The sequence below is a fragment of the Panthera pardus genome, unplaced genomic scaffold (genome assembly GCF_024362965.1).
Source record: "Panthera pardus isolate Hobbes unplaced genomic scaffold, ASM2436296v1 HiC_scaffold_17, whole genome shotgun sequence".
In the NCBI taxonomy this organism is placed as follows: Eukaryota; Metazoa; Chordata; class Mammalia; order Carnivora; family Felidae; genus Panthera; species Panthera pardus.
Window position 1 is genome coordinate 15,155,874 of NW_026526732.1, and position 21,772 is coordinate 15,177,645.

General features: G+C 43.3%; 1 protein-coding gene across 4 annotated transcripts in view; it reads right to left on the bottom strand.

Annotated features, from left to right (window-relative positions):
• Positions 1–1,505: 1,505 nt before the first annotated feature.
• ESR1 (estrogen receptor 1) overlaps positions 1,506–21,772 on the bottom strand; it is a 421,083-nt gene continuing 400,816 nt past the window's right edge. For all 4 annotated transcript variants that reach the window (XM_053904374.1, XM_053904373.1, XM_053904372.1 and 1 more), the window contains 2 exons: positions 7,749–7,932; positions 1,506–3,616 (listed from right to left, as the gene is read on the bottom strand). In XM_053904374.1, the coding sequence (XP_053760349.1) occupies positions 3,382–3,616; positions 7,749–7,932 (419 nt within the window). In that variant the 3' untranslated portion in view covers positions 1,506–3,381. The remainder of the gene's footprint in view (positions 3,617–7,748; positions 7,933–21,772) is intronic.

The following is a 21,772-nucleotide window of genomic DNA, read 5'->3' on the forward strand; positions in this document are numbered from 1 at the left end:
GGTCCTAGTGACCATTCCCGGCATCCACAGGCCATCTCAGAGTAGGAAAGTATGAATAGGAAGGGATTTGGAATTGGTTTCTAAACCGAAGGCCTAAATCAGTGGCCATTTCAATGTATAAGATTTTCATGCGAGAACACCTTAATGTGATCAAGAGTAAATTATCGGTAAGTCCCTTATTTGTTCAGCCCCCAGAAAGCATGGGATATGGCATGGTTAGACGGCCTTGCCAGATTAACAGGAAAATCTAACCAATGACTGAACTTCCTTAGGGACTGGATTTTGCGACCTACGTAGGGTCTTCTCTTTGGATGAACTAGCCTCTCTGATTGTTGCATGACAGCATTAAGGAATCATTACCATAGTAAACTGCAAGCCTGGAGCTTGGCAATGGCCAAAAGAACCATAGACCGCTAGCAGTTCCTTAGACTTAGACCTTAGACCGTGGATGACGCTTCATCTTCCATAGAATTCCAGCTGCCATTTTAGAAATGGCTGTCATTTGTAGTTTACAGGACACGAGTGGAATACAGAACCCCGGTGCATACCCCAGGTGCCAGTATCGATCTGCCTCAAAATACTTTCAAGGCTTTTATTACTGTATTTTCCACTCTCCAAATTCCTGACCCTAGTTCCCCACCCTACCCTAACCCCAGGTTGATCATGTCTTTCAAAACTTAAATTGCCTCCGAGTGTGGAGGGGGTGGGGAAGACAACATGTTCCCTACCCCCAACAGCAGTATCAGCTGCAAAGTGTCAGCTGTCCATTAGTGGCACTTCAAATAAGAATAAGAAGAGATTTCTAAAATTATTTGAGATTCCTGGGCTAACACTCCAACCATCTGGTGTTCTCTGCCCATTTCAAATGTAGTAGTATCTTAACATGAATACAAACACATTAGATGAATAATGTAAAACCCTCCACTTTATTATTGTTTGGATTTAGCTGGTATTACATCATCTATAGTACTAGAATTTTTTTGTCTGTTTTTATTTTTTTAAAAGAAAATCTAAGTATAAACATTAAAAAGAACCCACTGACCCATAGGTACTGTCCAAAAATATTACTACTGATATTTTGGTAAAGCAAAATTAGCTGCCCTGAATAATTTTCCTTTGCAGGCATAATCTCTGCTACATAAGATTGTCTATCATTCAATATCCAACAATAGGCATCTGGATTAGTGCTATTTTGTCTACTGTGGATACAAAAGTTGATATGAAATGTGATCTTCATTTAAATGAATAATCACCAGGCCTTAGGCATCAACGACCGCATACATGACAAGGTAGCTCTACAAAAAAAACTAAATATTTTTCGTGGGTTTTGCATGTTAACCCAGTCAAATTAAATCCAGAACGGAATTACTACATTCAATTGTCTGATAAACAAGCATTGTAATTTCAAAAACAAAATATATTATACTACATAAGGTGCTTCTTAAACAAAAACAAAAGAATTATGTTCTAAACATATCCTTACTGCAGATACACAAAATTGCCCCTAAATTCAGATGCACATAAAATGAAAAAAAACTTAACTTTTTTTTTTTTTTTTGGCCCTCCCAGGTTCCCAGTCCTTTGGTGATCGCTTACTAAGTAATCAAAAATGAATGAAATCCACCTTTTGAAACAGGCGTCCCAAGAGATGCCCTCGAAGCTTGGCTGTGTTGTTGGCTAACACATCACCTCTCAATGGGGTTCAAATCATAGAAACTGAAGTCACTGGAGGAAACCAGACTTACTTTTTGGCTGAGAAGAAGAGATGACCCATAGTTGGCTCTGGAGATGCAAAGGCCTGGGGAAGACTGCCCTGTGGCCCCAGCGAGCCTTTCTGGTTTAGCCTATAGGTCAACGGACTCCTATGGCCCAACTTTAGACACGCGTGCTTGGCTTATGAAGTTGGATGAAATGAGCTTTGGGGGAAGTTTTTTCCCCAAGGCCAAACCCTGGTTGTTGGATGAGCTCTAGACAACCAAGAACACACGTAGGCTGACCAGGTCCCCGGCAACCCCAGTAGGGTGTCTCTGATCCCGGCCCTCTGGCCCCGTCACCCCAAAGTGTGCTGGGAAAACCTCAGGAATGTGGCTTTCTACTGCTGCTGCCAGCCAGGGTGGCAAGGACAGAAGGGCTTCCCACGGATCCCAGGGCAGCCCCACAGTGCACATGGGGCCTGCCAGGGGCTCTCGGGGGTACCTGTGGCCTGTGCACGTCCACCATGAGCCTCTCAGGTTTATCTGGTTTCTGCCCTCCTGTTCTCCAAGACTTACAATAATCATGCACATTTACTATTTACCCCAGTTCCCCAGGGCTAAAAGTGTCACCAGGGTGTCCACTCTTTTGAACCGTTCTTGGCCATATGCTGGGCACTACAAGCGACTAATTCACCTTCCGTGTGAAGTCACACACCAGGGAGATCCGAGTAGAGCGCCCTCTGCTGGCAAGTGTGAGACCACACCAGAACAGGTCCTGAAGCGGATTTACTGCAAGTCCTGAGGGGAGAGGGCTTTCTCTCATCAAATGAAAACAAAACAAAACAAAACAACAAAACAAAACAAACAAAACACAAGAATTTATCCCTCAAAGGGAAACTGGTATATGTAGAGGTGACTTAATTGGGATCAACTTGCTGTTGATGGGTCCATGGGAAGCGAGAATTAACTGGAACCCATGACCTGTGTGTACATAGTGTTCTCAAAAACCAGTGGAGGAGCATTCAGCAAATCTGAAGGTGCAGTGTATTAAGTTGACAAAGTTTTGACAGTTAGGGGACCTTCCTTCTCTGTGGGCATCTTGTATTCCTATAGGGCAAATGAATAGACAATCACTGACCATTCTGCCTACAGCCATGCAACAGAGCAAAAGCTTTAAGGTATTACTTTAATAAAACGAGCCGTTACTATAGGAATACAAGATGATGCCATAATGAACCCTTGACCTAGCTTTCTCCAAGTCAGCAATTAAAGGAGCCACTGCCACGCCGTTCCTGTGGCTTTTTCTTAGAGCCAGTGAACGCTTCACAGAGATGAAATGTCCACTCTCCAGGCCTGGGTCTCAACGAGTAGCTTAAATGCACAGTCACCTGAGTCCCAGCTCATAGACTGAGTTCAGTCATGAAAAGTTACAGAATCCTCATGCTTAGCAATGTAGCAAAGGGGGCAGAGAGAGCCATTATAAAGAATTTAGCCCTGGAATCCCTTTGGCTGCTCCCAAAAGAAGGCGTGCCACTAAGAACTGAGCAAGCAGACGGATGGCCACTCATATTAGGAAGCCACGATGGCGGATGCATGCCGGAGTGCGCGTAGAACTCTGCTATCGTGATGCATGACGTGGGTAACATGCTGCAGGGATTCTCAGGACCTTGGGGGAGCCTGGGAGCTCTCAGACTGTGGTGGGGAAAGCCCCCGCCTCCTCGGTGATGTAATATGCTTGCAAGGAATGTGCTGAAGTTGAGCCCGTGGTGGCCAGCTGGCTCTGGTTCATCTCCTCCATGGGTGCGCCCCCCCGGTTGGCTGGGGCGTGCAGGCGGTGGGCGTCCAGCATCTCCAACAGCAGGTCGTAGAGAGGCACTACGTTTTTGCACTTCATGTTGTACAGGTGCTCCATGCCTTTGTTACTGCGGGTGGGAAGACACAAAGGGGACCGCTTTAGAGCGTCGCAAGCTCGAGGCCTGCCGAGACTCCACGGAAGGGGAAACTAGGGAAACTCCAAAGACACCGGCATGCCGATCTTTGTCCCTGTTGAAAGAGCCATTCCAGGATTTGTTATGCGGGCGACTTCCTTCCACTGACTCAAATGAGGTTCTGTTCCCCGCTATTGCATCTAACAAGAGAATGGAGACGATCCAGTCACTCTAGTCATGTAGGAGGGAGGTTTTTAAATGTGTAGAACAGTTCAAGAACTTCCCTTGTTTAAAATGTTCCAGCTCTTCGCCATTTTGTAGGAATACGCTCTAAATTTCTTTCCATGCTCTGCAAGGTCTAACTGATGTGCTTCCATCTACCTCTCCTAGCTCCCCCGGCCTCTCTCCCCTAGCTCATGCTCTTTACTTCTGCTGAGCTTTCTAAGAAAGAGCTTGAAGAAACTGAGCTCTTTACTCCCAGACTCAGGTATCTGCCCTTTCTGTCCCCTCTGCCTGGATGTTCTTCCCCTAAATCTTTTTTTTAACATTTATTTTTGAGAGAGAGAGCACGCGTGAGCGGCAGAGGGGCAGAGAGGGAAGGAGACACAGAATCCGAAGCAGGCTCCAGGCTCTGAGCTGTCAGCACAGAGCCCGACGTGGGGCTTGAACCCACGAACCATGAGATCATAACCTGAGCTGAAGCTGGATGCTTAACCGACTGAGCCACCCAGGTGCCCCTCTTCCCCAAATCTTCAGACGCCACCTCCCTTGGAAGTCCTTTTGCTGCCACAGTGGCTGTGACCTCAGGGCCTACAGCTTTAGCCGCTCTCTTTCACCTACTCTGTTTTCCTCCCAGCACTATGACAACCTGAAATTGCTCTCTGTACATATGCATGCTTATTCCTTCCCCCAGGCATGTGTGCCCACATAAACACACACACACACACACACACACACACACACAGGGCAGGCTCCTCGAGGGGCAGTAATTTGCCCATTCTGCAGGCCTGGAACAGTGCCAAGAATGTGGTAAATGCTCAGAAAATATGGGGCAAATGGATACAGGGAAATGTAGGCAAATGGCATTTCTCCTTTTAACCGCTGTCCCCCCACCCCGCCAGCTACAATTCTGCTCTTTCTCCCACCACGCCACCCATGGAAAAAACACAGAACAACCATTTAGGGAGCTTGAAATTGTTTAGAAAGAATGATGTATCATGAGTAGGCAGGACCAAATACCCTAGAAAATATTGGCATTTTTAGTAGGGGAAAAGTCGCATGAGCTGGAGACATGCCAGAAAAACACAGCATCAAACTATTTAGGTCTTACAACACCACAACCTAATTACACATCTAAGTGTGTGTGTATGTGTGTGTTTTTTTAATTTAAAAATGCTGTTAATGCTAAATGCCCACTGGATCTCACACTGTCTTGCTCTTGCAACCTAATGAATCATTTATAGTCACATGAAATCTGGGTGTTAAGTTCTCTGAGTAACAACATATGGCTGGGGCCAACTTTAATAAAACAGAGCTAGATTGGCTGCAATAAGGCACCAAAAACATTAGTGTGTGTGTGTGTGCCCAAGTGAGCGAGAGAGAAAATGCTCAAATCTAGTAGATTAGCAGCTTCTCTCCAGCTTTTGCACAATTGAGACAAACTCTTCAGAGCTCTCTCACCGCTGCTGCCCTCTATATAGGCCAACAAAAGTACTAAAGCCTATAAATTTAATGCAGACATATTTGGGTATTCGCTAATCAGGCTTGCTAATGCTGAAAAGCAGTTGACAGATTTGAAGACTCAGCAATTCCTACCGAAGAATAAAAACCTTCATCTGTAATACATGGTTTCTATGACATCTTTGAAATTCCCAGCCCAGAGTAAATGTTAACACACTTCTTCTAAGGGAAGGTTCCTCTCTCAGCCAGGTAATGTGGTAGAGGGTTGTTACTCTGACGCACTCCTGCTTCCCTCTTTGTAATATTCATAAAAATAAATGGGAAAGGATTAGAAACGTGTGGGCTGAATGCAATCTTGCCTCTTGATGCTTAATCTTGAGGTTTGAAAGCCCCTTACAAATTAAGCCAACCCCTCAGACACCATGCCCTTCCCTCATAGCCACTAAGAGAAGAAATTACATTTTCGTTCCGAGGGTCTGGGTGTAAGCCCAAGGTCATATAGACGTCATCATGCATGGCTCTCTGATCTCTCATTTCTAGGGCCCTTCTGGAGTAAAGAATATACCAACTGCTTATTTCTTCCCTGCAGCCAGAGTTCTGTTCATGGGAATAGTATCCATTAAGCATCTAGCCAGCCACATGACGTGACCATTTGAAATAGAAATGAAGCCACTTTGTCCTTTTGGCACAGAGAGGCTCTTACTTCCTCTGCTGATACCTTCCTTAACCCCTACACAAAATATTTATCGAGTAGTTACTATGTGCCAAGCCCTATGCTAGGAGGTATTGGGTACACAGATTATGCATGATGGATTGTGACAACTGCCTCAAAGGGTTTACAGTCTAACTGGGGCAGAGAGAAAACAAGACGTGAAATAACGATCAGGAAGAATAGGGTATAAATCCCAGCTGGGTTAAGGGTCAGGAGATGCCTCCTGAAAAGAATATCTCAGCCATGATGGATTAGCTTACTGTTCTGAAATACTCCCTCCCTGTGCCCATGCTCCTGATCTTGACTTGAAGCCTCATCAAGTGATGTGTTGGCCAACAGAATGTTGTAGCTATCACTTAACTAAAAGATCAAAATGCACTTGCCCTTATAGGCTTGCTTTCCTGTACCTCTGCCATTGCCGTGAGAACGATATGTCCCAGCTAACCTGTGGGGACAGGAGGATAAAGGACACACGGAGCAGTCACCTGGCCAGCCTGCAGCTTGCAGCGGAGTCCCCCGGCTGTGCCCGGCCCGCGTCAGCTGTCCCACAGGCGGGAGGGAACCCAGCGGGGATGGACAGAGCTGCCAGCCGATGTGTAACCTGGAGTTGGCCACCCGTGACTCAGAGAACAAAGGTGCCTGGCCAGAGCTCGGACTACCAGGAAGTTCAGTAGGAAGTTAAGTAACCGCTGGAGCACAGCAGTTGGAGTCCTAGGAAGCTGGAACAGCCGGAGTCCTAGGAAGTTAAGTAACAGCTGGAGCCCAGAAGTTGTACAAGCAAAATAAAGGAACTTACACTTGTATCTAAAGCGATGGGAAGCTGAGGGTTTTAAATAAAGGAATGAGGTGATCAGATGTGGTATTAGGACGGCCGCTGTGGCTCTGGGTGGAGAATGGGTTAGGAAGGGTCAAGACTGAAGGCAGGGAGGTATGTTTGGTGGCCTCTGCAGAAATCCAAAAGGAAATGATGGTGGCTTGGATGAGGGTAACAGCCGTGAGGGGTGACAAGAAGGGATCTGAGAGGAATGGAAGAACCAATGGTGATTCTCTGTGCGCTGGAGGGACCGAGATTCTCTCAGGATTTCTTTTTTCCTCTCTTTTAAAAAAAAAACATTTCTTTAATGTTTCTTTTTGAGAGTGAGAGAGCATGAGCTGGGGAGCGGCAGGGAGAGAGGGGGACAGAGGATCCAAAGCAGGCTCTGTGCTGACAGCAGAGAGTCTGATGTGGGGCTCGAACTCACGAACCGTGAGATGATGACCTGAGCCAGAGTCGGACGCTTAACCGACTGAGCCACCTGGGTGCCCCCGGGTTTCCAACTGTAAATAGGGGGAGCGTGATGCAGGAACCGTAATGGACGTGCCGGGTGCCTTCAGTGGACAGCTGTGTTCACGCACTCGCCTTGAGTGGTGAGATAAAACGAATGATCAAACATTGCCATCCTCCCTCTGCCCGCACACCACACGCTCCTCCCCCCATCAGACCTTGTGCAGGCTTCAAACTGGGCGCAAATATCACCTCCTCTATGAAGCCTCTCTGACACCTGCCCCACGCCCTAGACAGATTTCCTTCTTCCCTCCTCCGTCGTCCCATAGCGTTTCTGCTTATTACGTCCTGGGAACTGTTCCGAGGGCACTATCTGTATTCAGGCGTCAGCCCTTCCCGGCCCAGCGGTAGCACGTTTGAGGGCTTGTGTTCGTTACGGGGCTCCCGGGGGGGACCCAAGGATGCCTCACCTCATGTGCCTGATGTGGGACAGGATGAGGAGGAGCTGGGCCAGACGCCGGTGCTGCTGCTGCAGAGTCAGGCCCGCTTTGGCCATCAGGTGGATCAAGGTGTCTGTGATCTTGTCCAAGACACGATGGATATGGTCCTTCTCTTCCAGAGACTTCAGGGTGCTGGACAGAAATGTGTACACTCCTGAATGCGCAGAGAGAGAGTGAGACAGAGAAACTCCAAGACGACGAGGTCTAGGAGACTGGCAGCATGTGCGGGATGTAAAACCCAGCCAGCGCCAGTGCCCCCCGCCCCCACCGCCCCCGGCACAGCAGGGCAGAAGTCTGGGACCCGTTCCATCTGAGCAACGGCACGAAATTCCTACTCAGGATACACGTCTGAGAACACCGAGAAACCTATCAGGCCTCCCGCGTGTGCGCCAATTTCTGGGACTTGTCAACACGATCCCCAGGAAAGGCACTGTTAGCCTCGGGGTTGTAATGGTTATACCAGCCGCTCCTTCTCTGTCCCGTCTGACATCAACATAAACTATCCCACTAACGCTGACGACAAACCCCTGAGAGAGGCGTTATTATTCCTCTCCCATGAAGAAAACAAAGGGCAGAGAGATGCATGAACCTGCTAAGAAAACTTAGGACAAAGCAGAGCCGGGAAGGAAGCCCAATGCACTGACTCCACATGTGATCATTATCATGTGACATTCTTGTGAGATGCACAGACAGCAAGAATGACTTGTGAAGTGACTGACAGGTAATTTTCCCAGGTAGGATCTACCTTGCTGTTATGTTTCAGATGAGGCTTAGGCCCTTCCTACTTTTCCTCCTCAACTGAAAGGTTTATGGCGGGTGGGCGCAGAGGACCACGGGAACTGTTGTTTTTCACTGGGAGGCGTGTTTTGTTTTGTTTTGTTTTGTTTTTTTCCCTCTTGCCTTTCTTCTGGAAACAGATCCTACTCCCTGGGCCACAGGTAGACTCAGGACTGAAATGAGACAATCAGGGGATGCCTGGGTGGCTCAGTCAGTTGGGCATCTGACTTCAGCTCAGGTCATGATGTCACAGTTTGTGAGTTTGAGCCCCGCATTGGGCTCCCTGCTGTCAGCACAGAGCCTGCTTCAGATTCTCAGTCTCCCTCTCTCTCTGACCCTCTCGGGCTCATTCTCTCTCTCTCTCTCTCTCACTCTCTCAAAAATAAATAAACATTAAAAAAAAAAAAAAAAGAAATGAGACAATCAGGCCACTCTATTCTTTGGGACAGTATTAGCCCTGAGCTAGACAGTCAGAGCTTTTTCTGGAGTTGTATATGGACATTGTGAAACAGAAACTCTTTCCTCTAGATTGCTGAGCTTGGAGGGTGAGAATAGTGACTCTCAGGTGTGGCACCTTCCCTGCTCATGGAGCTCCCACGTGCAGAATGGAGCTGAGCAACAGAATGCAGAAGTAATAGTTATATGAGGGGTAGGGGGGGAAATCCCAGTTCAGGCACAAGGTCCTATTCTTACATTGTTTTCTTTTGACCTTATAACTTCTATAGTATCCTTTCTAACACATGAATCCATAAATTCCCCTTTAAAAACTTCTTTTAACATTTATTTATTTTTGAGAGACAGAGCACGAGCAGGGGAGGGGCGGAGAGAAGGAGACACAGAATCGGAAGCAGGCTCCGGGCTCTGAGGTGTCAGCACAGAGCCTGATGCGGGGCTCGTACCCACGAACCGTGAGATCATGACCTGAGCCAAAGTCAGACGCTCAACCAACTGAGCCACCCAGGCGCCCTATAAATTCCCTTTTTTGTTCAAGACAGTGTGAGCTGGTTTCTGTCACCTGTAACAAAAAGAATCCTGATCATCTGAGTTGGGAACTCAGCCCAAGGACCAGAGGAAGGTGAGTGATAAAGAGGTGGCAAGTATTCAGAGCAAGAGGAGGGCAGGATGGGTCAGTCCTGTCGTAGGACCACAAAGATGGATTTTCTATCAAGTAAACACTCCAGAAACAAACTCCATTCCGCCGAATCACACCGTCCTACAGAGAGCAGATGATGCTGTATTTTTCTCCAGGTGATGCATTATGTATTTAGCAACATCTCTTTCCGTCTTATTTCTTCTCAGCCCACTGGCCCCCTCATAAAGAGATTTCTTCTCCTCCCCATCCTCTCCCCATCCTCACTGGTACCTTCAAGCTAAGTCCCCTATGTTTATTAATGTCTGACTTTGTACTGCTACAATTCTTTCCTTTAGCAGACTGTGATGTGATGACAGTTACTGCCCACACCGCAACCCGGAGGTCGGCGATGGGGAAAATACCTATGCAGTGGAACTCATAGTAAACAGTGGTAATTGCCCAGAATGGAAAATGGCTAAGCTTTAGAACAAATACAACAACAACAACAAAACCAGGATGGTCGGGATCTTGGCTTACATGCAGTTGAATACAATAATGTAGCTTTTCGTACCCAGAGGCACTTGGATCCAAAGCAAATAGACCACAGAATGAGTAAGCAATAGACAGGCAGTGAAATAAGGAAGAAATTGCCGGATTCCTTCACTTAACGTTCCATGTGAACTGTTGACAGAGAAAGAACGTGTCCGTTAGGAATTGGGCAACTGTCCAGTGGCCTCGGGGTTGGCCTGGAAGTGATGGATGGCAGGAGGGTTGTGCACCAGTGGGTTAGGGTGAGGGGCACCTCCGAGCGGCCCCCCGCGCTGCCTCGCACTTCCCTCTCTGTTACCACACACATTCTAGCCTCCCGTCTCCCAGAGGCCCTGCATCTGGCTGTATGTCCTGGGAACCTGCCCAGGCCACAGAGCTGAGTTAATCCAACTTGGATGATGCGTTTTCTACCAATTTCCTTTTTTGTCACCACCCGGGATGCTGGCCTCATTCACCAATAATCCTGTTCTGGTTCAAGAGAACCACAGAATCGAGGAGCAACCTGCTTCAAGGTGACATCCAGCCACACGGTTCTTCTTCCTTGTGCACCCAGGGGTAGAATTTCGGACTCTTTCTGCTTGAATCTCAGACACCTTGAGAGCCAGCCTCACATCACGCTCTTCCCAGAGAAAGAAACGTGGCCCTCAGACTGCAGGGTGGGAAGTTTTCTCCGGGGCTACTGATCGCCCATCTTACTTCAGGTGCCTGCACACATCGATTCTTTCCTTTAGCAGACTTTCTTTAGGGACCTACTGTGTGCATGCACTATGTTACTTAATAGGGATTCCAAGTCCTATTTTAAGTGTTAACGGCTTTTTAAATGATTTATTATTTTTTGAGAGAGAGAGAGCACAAGTGGGGAGGGGCAGAGAGAGAGAGGGAGACACAGAATCCGAAGCACCCTCCAGGTTCTGAGCTGTCAGCACAGAGCCCGATGTGCGGCTCGAACTCATGAATGGTGAGATCACGACCCGAGCCGAAGTCAGTCGCTTAACTGATGCAGCCACCCAGGCGCCCCAAGCGTTAATGTTTTACGTGCAGATATTGCCTGTGGAGAAAGAATTTTCTTAACACCGACTCGAGATGCAGTCCATTCGCAGAACAAGCCTGTTTTTCTAGTCCTGTTTTGGCACGGATACAGCTTATCATTTCATCCTTGTCAGCAGATGCTTCCTAGCTGTGTAAATATACTCAGAAATAAAAATACAGTCCTGTTGAAATGCCAATAATTGACAACAGCAGCCATCATCCTTTTGGGCTTTTCTGGCAAAATGTGGTCCATGTTTGTTGCCTGCTGCCCCTAAGGGGGTGTTTGAAAGAAACAACAGAAATTCAAATTCCCAGAATGCTTCAGGTGCTCCGGCGAATGCAAAACCAGGCTGCTGGTAATTTCCATATCCCAGGTGGTCCCCGCCACCCTGGATGGCTGCACCACTGTGCCCAACAGCACAGAGCCAGTGATCAGACAGTGAGAGCCTTCAGAAATATTCTTGCACCAAGGCAGGTTTTGCAACTCCCAGAGCTGCTCCAAATCCCAAAGATGGAAAAAACCAATCTGTGTGTCATCATCCAGTCTTGAAGTGTTATTAGCAAATCTGAGCTTCTCCATATTCTGAATCTTGGCCAACACCAGGAGATGTAGGAAGAGTCTGTGGAGAAATCTGGTGGTAGAAAAGAATGGGGAACGAGACCACAAGGACACCCCCATATATAAGAGATCTCAATTCAATCTTTCTCACACTCTCTTGCTCTCACCGACTCTGAATTTCACTCTCTCCTCTGATTCTGCTTGGATGCTCTCCCTCTGCCTTCTTCCTTTTTTCTTTTCACCCCACAGGAACCTCTCCTTACCCCCATCACTTTTCCAGATAATAGAGACTTCTGGAAGCTGGAGGAATGCAGGCATGGACCCTGCAGGGCATATATGTATGTGGTCGTGCCCAGAAGGGAGCATAGCACAACCAACCATTGGCCTCCACTGGTGGGCACATCTAATTGTTCTAAACAAATGAAGAATGCTGAGGCCATGGTTTACCAGATGCTTAAGGCCAAATTCTTCAAGCAAGGACACATGTTTTCTTTTCCAAAAGGAAGAATGTGACACTGGACCCTGGGAGAATCCTTCAGCCTATGGTAGTTTGACCAAATTAAAAAAAAAAAAAAAAAAAAAAAAAAAAAAAACACAACTCAAAGGGAAAAATTAGCAAAGAAAACCCCTCAAGTCCACGACTATAAGTAGTCCAGGCCAGCAAGCTGCCACTCTCCTTGCAGGGACTTCTCTTTTTATCCTGTTCACCCAGTGATTAATCCGCAGGTTAGCCTTTAGGGGTTTTAACTGTAAAACAAGTAATGAGCATGTCTGCTCAGAAGGGCCTTTGAGACTGACAGTTTGATGAACGCTCCGTTTGTTTTGTGCTCCCGCCTCGACTGCTGGTCTCCTAGGGGATAGTACTACCCCTTGTGGAGTGTTGTTGGGACAGTTTGTGGTTGCTACAGCCACTTAGTGGGAGAGACCTGTCGGATGTCCTACAAAGTGTCAGACAGTCCCAAATAATGAAGGGTTTTTTTTCTTAAATATATTAACGAATCAATCCTACTACAAACAATTTTTTAATATTTATTTATTTATTTTGAGAGAAAGAGGGAGAGCTTGAGTGGGGGAAGGGGGGGGAGAGAGAGAGAGAGAGAGAGAGAGAGAGAGAGAGAGAGAGAATCCCAAGCAGGTTCCATACTGTCAGCACAGAGCCCAACAAGGGGATCGATCTCATGGTTCATGAGATCATGACCTAAGCTAAAATCAAGAGTTGGACACTTAACCAACTGAGCCACCCAGAAACCCCTACAAATAAAAATTTTGCAGTGAAAAGTTCTGAAAAGCTTCTACAAAGGCTGTACAAAAAAAGGTCCAGTATTCAGTTTGGCTATAGAAAGGGAAGCTTAAATGGAATACCTTTTCTCAAAATTAGTAAGTAGTTTATTCACTTTATGCAGCCAATTGAATGTATTACATAAGCTGTCCAACTATACACGTTTTTAGTGCAGGTATACAGGTGCCACAAAAGCAACACAACTGGTTGCAATATATAGAACAAGACTTAAGATTCTTCTAAACAAAATTAGAATCAACTATTACGAAACAGTAGACATTAATGAAATACTGTGTTATTGCTCCTATGTGTTTTTAAATAATTTTTTGCAATACTAAGAAACACACTTTGTGAAAAGTACATATTAAAATTATTTTGGAGTTCTTGTCTTTCTGTCTTGGACTAACATTGTCCCACAGACTTTTTGATCACCTCTTGTATGTATTACTGTTTATTTTTCCAATTCATTATCTCTTTTCCACTGCTTAGCCAAGGGATATGATTTCCAAGGTCTTTTTAAGTTCTATACACTGAATATCTGGAATTTGTGAGCTTTTAAGATAGGATTTTTGTTCATATAAGAGACTTATTTCATATCTAAGGACATAACACAGATGGAAAGAGAAGGGATGAAAAAAGATATTCCATGCCAACAGACAGGAAAAGAAGGTGGGTGTAGCTGTACTTATATCAGAAAATATACATTTTAGAATAAAAACTTTAAGAAAAGACAGGACATTACATAATAATAAAAGTATTGATCCAACAAGAGAATGTAATACTTGTAAATATCTATGCACCCAAAATAGGAGGTCCTAAATATATAAAGCAAATGTTAACAGACATAAGGAAGCAATACAATAGCAGGGGACTTTAACACCTCACTTACATCAATGGATATATCATCCAGACAGAAAATCAATAAGGAAACACCAGCCTTAAATGATATATTAGACCAGATGGTCATAATGGATATACAACAGAGCATTCCATCCAAAAGCAGCAGAATACACATTCTTCTCAAGTGCACATGGAACATTCTCCATGACAGATCACTTTATAGGCCACAAAACAAGTCTCAGTAAACTTAAAGAAGACAAAGCATGTTTTCTGACCACAATGGTATAAAGCTAGAAACGAAGTACAAGAAGAAAACTGGAAAAATCACAAATACATGGAGATTAAACAACATGCTACTAAAGAACCAATGCATCAGTGAAGAAATAAAATATCTTGAGACAAATGAAAATGGAAATACAATGATTCAAAATCTATGGGATGCAACAAAAGCATTTCTAAGAGACAAGTTCATAGCAATACAGGCCTACCTCAAGAAACAAGAAAAATCTCAAATAAGCAATCTAACTTCACACCTAAACGAACTAGAAAAAAAGAACCAATGAAGCCTAATGTTAGTAAAAAGGAAATAAATAATTAAGATGAGGGGCACCTGGGTGGCTCAGTCAGTTAAACAGCTGACTTTGGCTCAGGTCATGATCTCACAGTTCGTGGGTTCGAGCCCTGCATCAGGCTCTGTGCTGACAGCTCAGAGCCTGGAGCCTGCTTTGGATTCTGTGCCTCCCTCTCTCTGTCCCTCCCCCACTCATGCTCTGTCTCTGTCTCCTCCCTTTCAGAAATAAATAACCATTTTAAAAAAAGAAATAATTAAGATCAGAGCAGAAATAAATAAAAACTGAAGCAAATAATAAAAAAGAGCGATGAAACTAAGAGCTGGTTCTTTAAAGATAAACAAAATTGACAAACTATCTAGATTCACCAAGAAAAAAGAGAGAGAGAGCACAAATAAATACATTCAGAAATGAAAGACAAGTTATAACTGATATCGCAGAAATACAAAGGATCATAAGAGACTGCTATGAATAATTATGTGCCAAAAAATTGGACAATCTAGAAAAAAAATAAATTCTTAGAAGCATACAACCTCCCAAGATTGAATCATGAACAAACAAAATCTGAACAGAGATCGTATGCTAGAGATTCAGTGATATTTATCAATTTAGTATAATTTTTAGTGAAATCTACTAGAAGTTCTAGAAGGTAAAAACGTGGTGTCAATACATTCAAGCTGACTCAAAGGACAAATCCTTTAATGATTTCAGATGGTGAAACTGACGAACTGATTCAACTGACCTGAGAAGAAATCTTAAATGTACACTTTTTAAGAAAATAATTTAAGTGGCAGCCATGTGTCTCAGTTTTTTATTGAAGTATAATTGACATACAATATTATATTAGTTTCAGATGTACAACATAGTAATTTGATACTTACATTTATTACGAAATGATCACTGCAGCAAGTCTCATCGCCATCTGTCGCCACACAAAGTTCTTACAATATTATTGGCTATATGCCCTGTCTGGACGTTACATCCCTATATCTTATTTATCTTATAACTGGGAGATTGTACCTTTTAATTTCCTTCACCTATTTCGTCCATCTCCCCACCTCTTCCCCTCTGGCAATCACCAGTTTGTTTTCTGTATCTAGGGCTCTGTTTCTGTTCTACTTTGTTTCTTCATTTGTTTTGCTTTTTAGATTACACATATAAGTGAAACCCTTTGATATTTTTTTTTTCTCTGACTCCTTCCACTTACCATAATACCGTCTAGGTCTATCCATGCATGTTGTTGCAAATGGTAAGATCTCATTACTCTTTATCGCAGAGTAACATTCTATTGTATGTCTATACCACATCCTCTTTATCCATTCATCTATAGATGGACACTTGGGTCGCTTCAATATCTTGGCTGTTGTAAACAATGCTGCGATGAATGTAGGAGTGTGTGTATCTTTTTGAGTTAACATTTTCATTTCCTTTGAATTCTTCGAATTCCAGCAATCCTCCAAAAAGAATTGCTTTTGGAGGATTGCTGGAACATACGGTAGTTTTATTTTTAATTTTTGAAGGAAACTTCATACTATTTTCCGCAGTGGCCGCACCAATTTACATCTCCACCAACAGTGCACGAGATTTCTTTTCTCCACTTCCTCTCCAGAACTTGTTATTTCTTGTCTTTCTGATAATAGGCATTCTGACAGGTGTGAGGTGGTAACTCACTGTGGTTTTAATTTGCATTTCCAAGACGATTCATGATGTTGAGCACCTATTCATGTGTCCGTCGGCCATCTGGGTGTCTTCTTTGGAAAAAAGTCTATTCAGGTCCTTCTCCCATTTTTTGAAATTGGATTGTTTGGCTTTTGCTATATATTTCGTGTATCTTGGATATGAACTCCTAATAAGGGGGACACTTTATTTGCAAATGTGTTCTCCCATTCAGTAGGATGTCTTTTCATTTTTTCGATGGTTTCCTTCATTGTGCAAGGGCTTTTAATTTAACGTAGTCCCATTTGTTTGTTTTATTTATTTTTTTGAGTTTATTTATTTTGACAGAGAGACAGAGAGTGCAAGGAGGCGAGAGGCAGAGAGAGAGGGAGAGAGAATCCCAAGCAGGCTCCACACCATCAGTGCGGAGCCCAATGCAGAGCTTGAACTCACACACCATGATCTGATGACCTGAGCTGAAACTGAGTCGGATGCTTACCCCACTGAGTGACCCAAGTGCCCCCTTCCGTTTGTTTATATTTGCTTTTGTTGTCCCTTACTGAGGAGACAGATCAAAAAAAAAATAATGCTAAGACCAATGTCAAGGAGCTTACTGCCTATGGTTTCTTCTAGGAGTATTATGGTTTCAGGTCTTACATTTAAGTTTTCGATCTATTTTAAGTTTATTTTGTATAGGCTATAATAAAGTGATTCGGTTTCACTCTGTTGCCTGTAGCTTTTATATATGAAATTGCAGTTGTCGGGGTGAGGGGTGCTGGGCAAGATGGGTGAACGGGAGGAGATACATGCTTCCAGTTATGGAATGAATAGGTCACAGGAATAAAAGGCACAGCATGAGGAACGTAGTCAATGATACTCCAATAGTGACATGTGAGGTCAGATGGTACCTACACTTGTGATGAACACATCACAATGTCCAAACCTGTTGATCATTACCCTGTATACCTGAAGCTAATGTCACATTGTGCCGGGGCACCTGGATGGCTCAGTCGGTTGTGTATCTGACTCTTGATTTCAGCTCAGGTCATAATCTGGCACTTCATGAGTTCAAGCCCCACATCGGGCCCTGTGCTGACAGCTCAGAGCCTGGAGCCTGCTTCAGAATCTGTGTCTTCCTCTCTCTCTGCCCGTTCCCCACTCGTGCTCTGTCTCTCTCTCTCTCTCAAAAATAAATAAACATTTAAAAAAAAGTCACATTGTGTGTCAACTATACCCGAATTAAAAAAAATTCCAGTTAAAAATTTTTGTAATAAATAATATTCTAGCCTTATACCTTTTAGGATAAATTCATTATGGATCTATGTTTTGCTTAAAAGCCTTATTTAGGTTAGTTGTATCAGTAATATAGAAGGAAGCAGCCTGGGTTCTGATTCTCCAATCCCTCAAACAGTCAATTACGAGGTTTCTGAGGTCAAGAAGATGTTCTGGAGGGACATTAAAAAAATTTTTTTTGTTAATATTTATTTATTTTTGAGAGAGAGACAGAATGAGGAGGGGCAGAGAGAGAGAGAGAGAGAGATGCAGAATTTAAAGGTGGCTCAGGCTCTGAACTGTCAGCACAGAGGCTGACATAGGGCTCGAACCCACGAACCGTAACTGAAGTCAGTTGTTTAACTGACTGAGCTACCCAGGAGCCCCTGAAGGGCCATTTGATGGAAAATGTGCAGCCCATCTATCACACAGGAATCTATTCACAAGGTTCCACGCAGAATTCCTAGTCCCAAGGAGCTGGCCTGGCCTTGAGGGTTTCATTTTTTCCCCAGGGAAGGTAGGCCAAAATAGTCGGCATAAATTCATTTCCCTGGACCTTTCCTTTTCTTGCTTGGCATCTTAAGGGCAATGGAGCAACAACACAGAGCAGGAAACAGCTCTTACACATTGGAGCAGACTGTATTTTCCAATGTGACCACTACAACATCTCCTATCCAACATGCTGCTCAACAACATGATCCTGACACTCTTCCCACAGAGGTGTCCAATCTATGCCCTCCTTTGAGTCTGGGTGGACCCATGACTTGCTTGTAATTAAAAAAAAGGGGGAGGGCTGGAAGTGATGCTGTGTGGCTTCTAAGGGGCTATCCTATCAGGCCATGCAGCTTTTGCCTTGTCAGCTGGGACAGCTGCTTCTGGAGCCCTTGCCACCTTCTAAGAGGTACGCTGCACCAGGCTGTGTGGGAGTTACGGGAGAAACCATAGGTACGCATTTTAGTCAACAGCTCCAGTTGATGTCCTAGCCAGCAGCCAGCATCAATTGCTACCATGTGAATAAAGGCACACATCAAGATGACCACGCCTACAATTACCAAATTATCCCAACATTATGAGGCTCCCCATCTGAGGCGCTAGACATTGTGGAAAAGAGACAAGATGTTCATTCTGTACCCTATACAAATTCATGGCCAAGAGAATCCAAACTTTTTTTTTTTTAACTTGTTATGTTTTGGGGGTAATTTATTACACAGTAGCAGTAGGCATAATATGGCTGGATATCTGCACAAAACACTTTGAAGGGAAAATGATAGGCAGATTAGAGATTGGGCTCCTGTTCTGGTGTACCTGAATACTCTCTACTCCACATTATAAACCCTATTGCCTATCAATGCCTTAATCCAGCCCTTGACCTTCATCCTTGGTACAACTGGTAAGGGTTTTAACTCATCCTGTCAGATACTGTGTGCAGTTAACAACTTTCATTGGAAGCTATTACACCTGGCCACTGTCCAGCTGATCCATCTCAAAACATATGGATCTTCCCCTAACTGGCAACCCAAACTATCTGCATCTGGTCTCTCACCAGAGTATAAAACACTCTGAATTCTTGGTTGAACAATCCTTACCCAGTCCCAATTGTGAGAAATAGACTTTGTAGAGATTTGCCCGAAGGAGAGTGTTTTATGTTATACAACTGGTCTATTTGCTTTTATTTTTATTAAAAGTCTATGAACCTTATAATGGAATGCGTTCTCGTCTGTGCTTTGGCCAAGTGAAGGAGATTTAGAGCCAAATTTGTGGCCCATTCCTAAGAGCTGTACAGATGTACTTCTGTGCACTAATTAGGTTCCTGGATTTATTACTTTATTCACTTTATTTTCCTTTTTTACAGATTTTGTCAATTATTGGTCTACTCCCTTTGCATTACATAAAACTTAGTAAGCCATTTCAAATTCTCTGTGGAATAGGCAATATGTGAATAAAAAAATGAAAAAGATATCCCTCCATCTTCTGCCAAATCAATAAACAGTGTTAGTGTGAATGCAAATGTTTACAAAACATCATTAAACATTCATCTGAATGACTTAGCTTCAAATCCAGGAAAAAAAGTGACGTGTGATCTAAGAATATATAATAAGCTGAAATGCATGTGAGCTCATCATCCTGAATTGAACAGCACAACTGTTCAAAACCCTATGATGTTCAGCACTGGTTGCTAACAGATGAACGTTGCACATTCTTGGTTCTGACTTGTATGTTTATCTCCAGAGTCACAAAATTTCAGATATACTTTTCCCCTTTTACCTAGATATAAAAGTGAAATGGCTGATAGTTCCCTCTGATTACTTCGGAAGAGATAATTAGTTTCAAAAATTACTGTTCTGAAGAGACAAGTGGGCATCTAAATGGCACATATTCCTTAGGGTTATCAGTTTCTCCATTTCAAGTGAACACTACAGTAGATGAAAATTATATCAAAAAAGTGTCACATGACCATGACAGGTTTATCTCATTTTTCCTTGAGAAAGGTTATATTACATTGCAAAAAGGAGACACAGAATTCCAGAATTATAGATTTAAAAGGGGCCTACATTCATCTAATTCAGTAGTTTTCAAACTATTTTGAGGATCAAAACCCCTGAAAACTGTGAACCTCTTATAAAAACTTCATATATAAACTGGGTGTAGTAAAACTTTGGAAGCAGAAGAAATAAAGGTGTGGGGCTGGATCTCACTCACTCAGCTTCTCCTCCTTCACCAGAGTCTCCTTCTGGAACACAAGTCTTGAAACAGAAGAACATTTAAAAACCAACAATCTAAAAAGTGAGAAGGCAAGCCATACTGGGAGAAAATATTTACAAAAGACATATCTGATGAGGAAGGATTCTTATGCAAAATATACAAAGAACTCTTAAAGGTCAACATAAGAAAATGAACAACCCAATTAAAAAATGGGCCACAAAATTAGAAGAATTATACTTAAATTTGTATGGAACCACAGAAGACCTGGAATAGCCAAAGCAATCATAAGAAAGAACAAAGTTGGAGGTATCACAATCCCAGATTTCAAAATATACTACAAAACTGTAGTAATCAAAACAGAACGGTACTGGCACAAAAATAGACACACAGATTAATGGAACAGAATAGAGATCCCAGAAATAAACCCACATTTATACAGTCAATTAATCTATGACAAAGGAGGCAAGAATATACAATGGGGAAAAGACAGTCTCTTTAGTAAACAGTGTTGGGAAAACTGGACGGCTACATGCAGAAGAATGACACTGGAACACCAACACCATACACAAAAATAAACTCAAAATGGACTAGAGACCTAAATGTGAGAACTAAACCATAAAAATCCTTGAAGAGAGAGAGCACAGGCAGTAATTTCTCTAATATCAGACATAGCAACATTTTTTTAGATCTGTCTGTTAAGACAAGGGAAATAAAAGCAAAAATAAATTATTGGGACTGTATCAAACTAAAAAGCTTTTGCACAGCAAAGGAAACCATCAAGAAAACAAAAAGATAACCTACTGAATGGGAGAAGATTTTTGCAAATGACATATACAATAAGGGGTTAATATCCAAAATATATTAAGAGATTATACAACTCAACAGACACACATGCAAACAAACAACCTGACTAAAAATGGGCAGAAAACTGGCACAGATCTTTTGCCAAAGAAAACATACAGATGGCCAACAGATTCGTGAAAAGATGCTCAACATCACTAATCATTAGAGAATGCAAATCAAAACCCTAATGAGACATCTCTTCACAATTGTCAGTATGGGTAAAAATTAAGAAGACAAGAAGCAACAAGTATTGATGAGAATGTGGACAAAAAGGAACCCTCATGGGAATGCAAACTGGTGCAGCTACTGTGGAAAACAGTATGGAGGTTCCTCAAAAAATTAAAAATTGAAATACCATATGATCCAATTATTCCACTATTGGGTATTTACCCAGGGAAAACACAAACTCAAAAAGATGTATGCACCCCTATGTTTATTGAAGCATTATTTATAATCGCCAAGATATGGAAGAAACTTAAGTGTCCACCAACAGACAAATGAATAAGAAAATGTGGAATATTGCACAGCCATCAAAAGGAGATCCTGCCTTTTGAGACAAAAATGGATAGACCTAGAGGGTATTAAGTGAAACAAGTCCAACTAAGAGAGACGAATTCCATATGATTCCATTCAAAATCAAATCTTAAAAAATGAATACACAAACAAAAAGCAGAATCAGACCTATAAACATGGAGCAAAACTGATGGTTGCCAAAAGGGAAGAGGTTTAGGAGGTTGGGCTAAATGGGTGAAGGAGAGAGGGAGATAGAGGCTTCCCATTATGGAACGAGAAAGTCACAGGAATAAAAAGCAGAGCATAAGGAATTCAGTGATACTGTAACAGTGA